At 39.5% G+C, this 9,076-nt stretch overlaps 1 protein-coding gene across 1 annotated transcript; it reads left to right on the top strand.

Moving 5' to 3' along the window:
* Window positions 1-656: 656 nt before the first annotated feature.
* On the top strand, window positions 657-8,779 carry FGF20 (fibroblast growth factor 20). The gene is made up of 3 exons (XM_060136547.1): window positions 657-942; window positions 6,346-6,449; window positions 8,534-8,779. Exons 1-3 carry the CDS (start codon window positions 657-659, stop codon window positions 8,777-8,779), a joined length of 636 nt encoding a protein of 211 aa, XP_059992530.1.
* The last annotated feature ends 297 nt before the right edge of the window (window positions 8,780-9,076 follow it).

The following is a 9,076-nucleotide window of genomic DNA, read 5'->3' as shown; positions in this document are numbered from 1 at the left end:
TGGGCTCCTTTTAGCAGCGATCTATCACTGCAAAGGAGCTCACATCAAAGGCAATCGCACGGCCGCAGCAGAACAGCATCACGGTTGTTCCAAAGACAACCCCAAAGAGCGGCCTTGACTGCGCCTCCCCGAAGTTGCTGGCCAGCTTTGGCCAAGTGCGGGAATGATTTTTGCGACTGCATGGATAGAGAGCCGTCAAGGGCCCCTTCTGGTCACTTCCGAAGAGCAAAAACGTGAGAGGAGGCCGGTTTAAGATTTCAAACAGAACCTCCCCAGCGAGCATGAAAGGACTTGATTAGCATATGTCAAGAGGACCCGCATATATACTGTGTGTATGTACACAGGACTCTGATCCGTTTGCGGAGTTGGAGCCCCAGGCCCAGCCCCAGTATTGGCAGCGGCAGCTATAGATGTTTCTGCAAAGCCAGCAACCGGCTCCCACCTACCCCAGGAGAGAAGATCGCTCCAAGACAGTGAAAGCCTCCCGGCTCTCAGTGCAAAGTTCATCCAGCGACCTCACGGGACTAACCGGGCCTTAGCTTGTTTGCGCTTGTTTGGCTATAATTTTTCTCCATTCACCTCCCCATCCCTGCTCCATTTTTTTTATTGGGGGTCTTTTGTTTTCCGGATCCGCCGCCTCTCCCTCCGGCCGCCCCATGGCTCCCTTAGCCGAGGTCGGGGGCTTCCTGGGCGGCCTGGAGGGCTTGGGCCAGCAGGTGGGCTCGCACTTCCTGCTGCCTCCTGCCGGGGAGCGGCCGCCTCTGCTGGGCGAGCGCCGGGGCGCGGCGGAGCTGGGCGCCCGCGGCGGGCCCGGGGCTGCGGAGCTGGCGCACCTGCACGGCATCCTGCGCCGCAGGCAGCTCTACTGCCGCACCGGCTTCCACCTGCAGATCCTGCCCGACGGCAGCGTGCAGGGCACCAGGCAGGACCACAGCCTCTTCGGTACGTACCGGCACCCCGCCTCCCGCGCGCCTCTGCTCCCCCTCTTGCGTCTCCCTCCCCGTTCGCGGATGGAGTCGGGACTACGTGGGGCCGGGAGCCCCCGTAACCCTTCCAGTGTGAGGTGCTGGCCTGGGCTGCTGGGCGGCCAGCGAGGCACCGGAGGACTTTCCCCGCCCGCTGGCCGCCGCGGTTGCCGGCAGGCCTGCTGCTCCAGACGCTGAGGGCAGGAGGAGAAAGGGGGGTGCTCCGCCCGCACCTGGCTGCCCTGCCCTTCCTGCTGCCTGGGACACCGAGCCCTGGACTCGGAGCCACATCTTTCCCGCACTCCTTACCTCGCAGGCAGTTTTTTGTTTTTGTGTTCAAAATCCCTATTATTTTCTCCTACTTCCTCTCATATTTCCCCTTAACAAAAGTTAACAACCGGAAGCTTCTTTAAACCTGCCCTGCAGCTGTGCAGTTGATGAGTCTCCCATGGCTACTGCTCAAAGGATAGCTCTAACATAGGAGGCGAGCTTTTACGTGTCTACCTAGAGAACCATAAATGTTCACCTGAAAAGGTAACAGATTAACTTTCCGTGGGTACCATCGCTACTGTCAGGCTCACCTGCCTGCAGTTCTCAGCGCTCTTAAAGTTTGGTGAAGGGAAAAAAAAAGCTTATCCGGCTACTGAGCATGCCCAGTCCTTCAGCCGAGATCCTCTTTAGAAATTGTGAAATCTGAAAGCAAAGATCTTGGTATTGACCTTAGGTAAGAGGAAATGGGGAAGCGAAAGAAGATACGGGTGGGAACACAAAGGGACGTATTTCAGAATACCTCCAACAGTGCCTGGGAGCAGAAGGGGTTAAAAGAAAGAAACAGAAACAAAAAAACCCCAAATGATTGTTAAGGCAGATTGTTAAGACACTAGATTGGGAAACCATAAGGTCTCGATTGTTAATTACCCCCTAACTAGCTGGGTGACTAGCACGTGCCCTCACCGGTCTAAGCCTTAGTTTTCTTGTCTGTACAATGAGGTTAAATCAGGTGATTCTCTCAAGATGCTCTCCTGTTCTAACAGCCCAGAATCTTTCCTCCACTGTGGAAGTTTTCATCATATTAGAGTTAACTGGCTAGCACTCTCAAAGGATTTTGATCATCAAACTTGGGACTTCATTAGAGAGAATCAGTGTATTTCATTTTAAAGATACCATTTACCTGTCAGCAGCAATGTGAAAGGGCCTAACATAGTGTCAGTTTTCCTTTTTTTCCTAAGCACTGGAATTCTTTGAGAATCTCTTCTCTGAAGGGCCCTCTCTTATCCTCACCCCTGTTCTTATTTGGCTTTCTTTTTTTTGACTTGTAGTCCTCATTAAAACTTTGGGGAAGTGTAAATCTCAGTTTGAGGGGCATTTGTAACTCTAGATGTAGAAATGAGCATGTGGTGGTCATTTGGTAGCACTTAAAGGCTTAGAAAATTAACTTTTTAAAACCCACATGTTTGCAGCTTCCACTGATCTCTTCCAAATTCCCATTGACTATGAGTCCAGAGTGTCATGACCTAGTGGCCCCCCTTGGGGTCACTTTCAGAAAGTAGTTTCTAAATTGAGGAGGCTGAGATTCTGAGTCTAAAGAACTTTGTGACACCAGGTGGCTCAGTTCCCTTGCCTGTAAGAATTACTGCATTACAGAAAAACCCTCCAGCTACCAGAAGGATTTAGAAATGAATGCAAATGTGATAATGCCTATAAGTAGAGCAGGTACAAGTTAAGCTTAGGTAATATTCAGACATCTCCCCCCCAACACACCGGGATACATAGTATAAGCTTGGAAATTCTATTTTTAAGACCCTTATAATTCAACCATAATCTCTCCAATGTCAAGAGTTGCTTCTTCCACTTTGTGTCTCTTTATAAGACTGACTCTATGGGAAGAGATTAGTAAATACTTATAGACTTGATAACATTCATTAAAATGGTATTTTATTTCATTCCTTAATAAATGTTGCATATCAGAATGACCATCTTAGTAGAATTTTTTTTTTTTGGCTAAAATTTTGTATGCTTATTTAGTAATTGGAAAAATATGACTTGGACTGATGTTTGTGCTGGTTTAAGCCACTCTGTGGTGCAAGGGTACCTATCAGAACAAAATATTTACTGTTACACAAAGGAACGATAACCCAGATTAGCATTGTAGCTTAAAGGAGTAACAACTTCTAGGATGCATTAGAGTGCATCCTAGTGGCCTGTGATAGCTAAAACATCATAATTTATAACAAGAGAGTGCAGGTGAGAAGAAAGTATATATACAACATGTGTAATATTATAAGCTTCTCTCTATATTTGCCTTCTCTTTTTAGTGCTTCAATTATTAACTATGAAATTATTTTTCTCTCTAAAAATTCATTTCTGTGTCATCAAAGTAAGAATTTTGAAAATGCTTAAGATGTGCTATTTGAGATGTTAAAGTAACTAACATTTTTGATAATTTATACTAATTTGGCTATGATTCAATAAAAAATTCAGAATACTGTGTTTTAAAATTTCAAAACCACATCAATAGAATATAAACAAAAAGATCCCTGTAAGGTTTAAAAAATTTCCTATCTGAGTTAGCTCTGTATTTATAATAGAGTTTTCCTGCACAGTAGTACAGTAGGAAGATTTTACCTAATACATAAACCTGGAATCATTACTTAAAAAAAAAAAGTTTAGCCTGAGATCAAACATATTCCTTTAAAGACCTTTCTTTTATTCTCCCCTATTCTCCATAGATTTGTCTGATGTGGTTGCATTGTGGGTTGACTCACCTCTTTATTATGATTTTAAAAAAGGCTGGCTTTGAAAATGATACCAAAAAGACAAAGTATCTCCAAGTATTTTTATGGGACACTAGGCATTAGAAAATCTATCTAAAATCTGTGATTACCTCTTAAGGAAAGCTTTTCATGTCTACTCTTTGTTAAAGAATTAGCTTAGTTGCCACCTCATATTATAAATAAGAAAGACTTGTCAAATCTCATTTAAGAATCAAATGATTACAAATTACTCTGTGGTATACTATTTCCTTGTGGAGAGAAAACGATCAGAATTTAAAAGTGTGGCTAAAATCTTTAAGAGGAATATGAAAAGCACATAACTTTTTTCCCATCAGCCCCTATGAGCCATTGCAAAATTATTTCGACCTTGTTATAAGTATATGAGGCTTTGGATGTCGTTTAATGAAGTTGAAGCTATTGAATATAATTATTCTAAGAATATATATAATTTCTTGTCTTTCTACAATTACATATTTTTTGACAACATAACGGCATTATTTTAAGATGAGAATTAAAGTGTAAGTGGTTTGCAATTTAGTTTTGCAAGAAAAATGGATACTTTATAAGATCTGTTTTATAATTGATTTATATGGAAATGAATCTTGTATTGTACTTGAAAACTAGTTCTATTATACAGTCTAATCAGTTAATCAGTTCCTGTTCTTTGAAAGACAAGAGCATCTTAACGTAAATCAGATACTTAAAGAGAATTAAGTTACAAGTGAACTGCAGTACACTTCTCAGTTTGAATGTAACATTCATTACAACTTCAAGTAATTATACATTTGTAAGTATATCTGGATGAAATTCCATTAACGTATCTTCTTCTACCAATCATGTTTTGGGCCTATATTTTTGTTTCTAACAGGAATCACTCACTAATGAGCTTGGCAGTACATTTAATTTTCCTTTACTTCCCACCTCTGTATCAGTCATTATAATGGCTATCCTATGAGGTCTGTATCTTCCTACTATATCTTACCTCCTCTCTGCCTTAGGCTCTCATACAGGGACAGTGACTCTTTCAAGCCACTTAACAGGCAATTTAGCAGTACGATATTGTTGCTGTAAGATCCTTGTTAGCTCTAGTGCTCTACATGATCTCCTAATAGTTTGCAAGAGCTCATTTGAGCTCTTCAGAATCTATGTTTAGAGCTTAAGCATCCATGTTTCTGCCAAAGAGTGAATTAGGATCTGGACAGAACAGAGACCTCCATATATGCAAATAGCCAGATTTTGCACTTTCCTTTGGCCTTGGGAACGTCACGTGTCCAAACAAGAACTTGTATAATAAATCAAGAAATGACTTAAGATCAAGAGTCAGGCTAAATGGTACACATTTATACTGTTTGTAGAGCTTAAGAGGGAGTGAAGGGGTGAAGGTAGAAAGCTATTGAGGAAGGCAGTTCCAAGCATAGAAAGTACGTCTATATACTTTTTCACCAAAGAGTCTAAAGAGAAGAACAAGACAAAGACGTTAGTCCAAAGGTTAGTGTGTGCAGAGAAAAAGAATGATGCAGAGGGAAGCATTAAGGTTTTTTGTTGCTGTTGTTTTTGTTTAACTATGGTGTATTAAGAGTATTGAGTGGAGAGTTTTCGGTACTAATTTACCTATAGATAAATGAAAATAATTCTGGAAAGTTATTGAAAGCAAAATCTACTTGCATGCTAAATTCTTGGTATTTGGCTATTACATTTCATGAATTATAAAGTCCTTTTACTTCTTTGAACCATAAAATTTATTTTTAAGGGTCGTGGGACAGGAAATAGCATGTTATATAATCTGTAAATTTCGAAACTACTGTCTGGTCCTCAAGGAGCACTGTTTTGAAGTACAAACATTGGATTAGGGCTCAGAAGATGTGAGTTCAAGTATCTGTCCTATTAATTACAAATATCATGCCTTTAAGCAAGCCTCAGTTTCTTTATATGTAAAATGGGATAGTAATATCTTCTATGCTTATCTTAGGAGGTTGTTTTTGAGGACCAGATAGAAAGTACTGTTAAAAGTAGAAGCCCTTTATAAACTACAAAATACTAATACACCCATATAAGGTATACTGGCTGCTGCTAGAAAAAAATTTACTTGATTCATAGTAAGCAAAAACAAAGCAAAACAATTAATAGAACATGGTTGTAGTTAATAGAATCAAGGAGGAGAATTATGAACACCTCTATTATGTACTAATTTTATGGTAATAATAGTTTCCATTTATTGGGTGCCTAAATGTGTTAGTCTTCACGACTCTCCTGTAAGGATGCATTTCACCCATTTTGCATATGAGGAAATTGAAGTTCAAAGAAGACAAATGACTTATGTAGACTAATCAGTAAGTTACTGAACTGGATTCAAACCCAGGTCAGTCTGGTTTAAGGTTTTACACCCTTAACGTTTTATCATGATGAACAATTTTTGTTTTTTTAGTTTTATTCATCTGTAAAATAGGAGGCTCATCATAATGACAACTGTACATCACTTTTCAGTTTACAAAGGACTTCCACATACATCATTATATTTAGCAATTTGATCTACTGCTCTTTGGAAGATTTTCATTAGTCGTATGTTCTCTAATAAATGCAAATCATTATTTTGTTTATAAATTCAGGTATCCTGGAATTCATCAGTGTGGCAGTGGGACTGGTCAGTATTAGAGGTGTGGACAGTGGTCTTTACCTTGGAATGAATGACAAAGGAGAACTCTATGGATCAGTACGTATTTTTTTAAAAATTATTGTAATTCATTAAATAATGACTATCCATTTTATAAGTAAAATAGCTACCGATTATGCATATCAGAAGAAATACATAAACAACATACTTAAGTAGAAATTAAAAATCTAGATCCTGATAAATTTCCACATGTCTAGGCAGTAGTATAGCAACTCACTTTCATTTCTTTTTTTTTTTTTTTGGCTGCGTTGGGTCTTTGTTGCTGCATGCGGGCTTTCTCTAGTTGCTGTAAGCAGGGGCTACTCTTCCTTGCAGTGCGTGGGCTCGTGGGCTCAATAGTTGTGGTTCGCCGGCTCTAGAGTGCAGGCTCAGTAGCTGTGGCACATGGGCTTAGTTGCTCCACGGCATGTGGGATCTTCCTGGACCAGGGATAGAACCAATGTCCCCTGCATTGGCAGGCGGATTCTTAACTACTGCGCCACCAGGGAAGTCCCCTCACTTTCATTTCTTAAACCCTAAAACTTTATTGCTTTTAGCTCACTAGTTTTTTTTCTGCCCATTATCCTGGGACCAGAGACAAAAAAATGAGAGCATTTTCTTCTTGCCATGTTAGATTCTTTTCATCTTTACATTCATTTAATATAAATTTTCTCTACCTATTATTACCTTCATAGATAAGTATACATCACTGACTTGCTGACCTTTGCAATATAGGAAATGAATGAATGAAATCTTAGGATACCTTAAACAATAACAGAAAATGGCAACCGCACTAGTTGGACCATATCTGCAGACTTGATAATTACAGTAGCCATGCTCTTACTCAGAGTTGCATTGGGCAGTTTTTAACTTATCACTGGGGATAAGTGCACACATCTGTAGGTCTACTATAAATGTTTTAAATATGGAACTTACAGTAAACTTTTCAAGTTAATACTTCATCAGTGTAAGGTTTTTTTAATTTTCTTTTTTCTTTTCTTTCCTCTTTTTTTTAACAACAAAGCAGCAAAAACAACACAAGAATTAGAGCAACAGGATAATATAAAACTCAACCTGCAGTACTATGCAGATCTTTCGCTTTCACTGTATCATTTTTTAGTTGTTCGCAGTTGCTATATAATTGTAAGAAAATTGTTAAAGTGTAAATGTGGGCCACTCCCACCCATTCCCTCATGTGAAATCCCTTCTTAAAGTCGAAGTCTCTGTAGCTATTTCCAAAGAGAATTTACTTTTATGATTTAGCAGATGACACTATCTGGTACCTTCTTTTTTCTTAAAATCTCAATTGAGACCACAATATACAGTTAGAATCTCAATATACACTGAGGAAAATCGGTTATCATATTTCAGTAAATGGTACTCCACTTAATATCTGTCCTTCTAAGGGCAACACTTGCCCTTTCCGGGCTTTCTGTCAGCTCAGAAGAAGGAGAAATAATGCATTGTGTAATCTCCTAAGAGTAGAATTACAATTGAAAGAGGAAAACATGCACATAATCTTCCTTCTTCATGTATGTGTCAGATTAAAAAAGCAACTGTAGTCTACCCCTTGGGATAATATACAGTCCATCTTGAAAAGACAAGAAATCACTGGGCTTTTTACCTAATAGTAATATCCAGATATAAGTTAATTGTGGGGATTATGTCATCAAACAATAAATTCATAAAGGGAAGATATATGACTTGGAGTGATGATCTTGAGTTAGGAATTTGAATGTTAGCAAGGTCTTGAAACGTTTCAAGATGGTAGTGGAGATTTGCTGTGTAGAACTTTGGCATCTAATGATGGAACAAGATAAACTACAGGCCTATTTGCCAGTGATGGTGATGGAAGGGAGGTCAAATGGAGCATGGGCAAGTTTAGAATATTTATTGTTTGAAAATAAAATTGAGAATTGACATTTAACTTAGAGTTCTGTAAACTAAACTGCTGGATGGAGTCACCTGGGAGAAAGAATTCCAGATAACATGAGAACTAAAACAGAACAAAGCAAAAACAATCTACCCTCTCTCCTTCTTTGACAAGGATATAGTTATAGGCAAAGAAATAGAGAGTTGAGACTTTTCTAAGGAAATTCTCTTAAAGATATCTTTTTCAATGGCAGTTATCTTCTCTCTTTTAGGAGAAACTGACTTCTGAATGCATCTTTAGGGAGCAATTTGAAGAGAACTGGTATAATACCTATTCATCCAACATATATAAACATGGAGACACTGGCCGTAGGTATTTTGTGGCACTTAACAAAGATGGAACTCCAAGAGATGGTGCCAGATCTAAAAGACATCAGAAATTTACACATTTCCTGCCTAGACCAGTGGATCCAGAAAGAGTTCCTGAACTGTACAAGGACCTACTAATGTACAGTTGAAGGGTGATAGTGTCTTTACTGAAGAACCAAACTACAACTGTTCTTTCTTATTACAGTTTGCATCATAAAATAATAACACAGGAAGACCTTCAGAATGTTATGGAGTCTATTTTCCACTGGGAGACTGAATTTGGAAAGAATATTGAGAACAAACAAACAAAAAATATCTTGACTTGAAGTAGATCAAGATCTCTCTTTACAAGTGGATTAAGTTCCCTCGGGTACACTGGCTCTGTCCTCACTTGTAGATTGAAGCTGAAAATCTGTTAAACTGTGGGTAATGGGAACCCTACCTAG

This window comes from Lagenorhynchus albirostris, chromosome 21, assembly GCF_949774975.1.
Source record: "Lagenorhynchus albirostris chromosome 21, mLagAlb1.1, whole genome shotgun sequence".
Lineage (NCBI taxonomy): Eukaryota > Metazoa > Chordata > Mammalia > Artiodactyla > Delphinidae > Lagenorhynchus > Lagenorhynchus albirostris.
This window is presented reverse-complemented; position numbering and strand designations above follow the sequence as displayed.

Excerpts from the sequence above, each read along its gene's own strand:
- FGF20 (XM_060136547.1), top strand. The coding sequence starts at position 657 with ATGGCTCCCTTAGCCGAGGTCGGGGGCTTCCTGGGCGGCCTGGAGGGC. Across the intron at positions 943-6,345 it reads GCAGGACCACAGCCTCTTCG|GTATCCTGGAATTCATCAGT; the intron begins GTACGTACCGGC and ends TTATAAATTCAG. Across the intron at positions 6,450-8,533 it reads AAGGAGAACTCTATGGATCA|GAGAAACTGACTTCTGAATG; the intron begins GTACGTATTTTT and ends TCTCTCTTTTAG.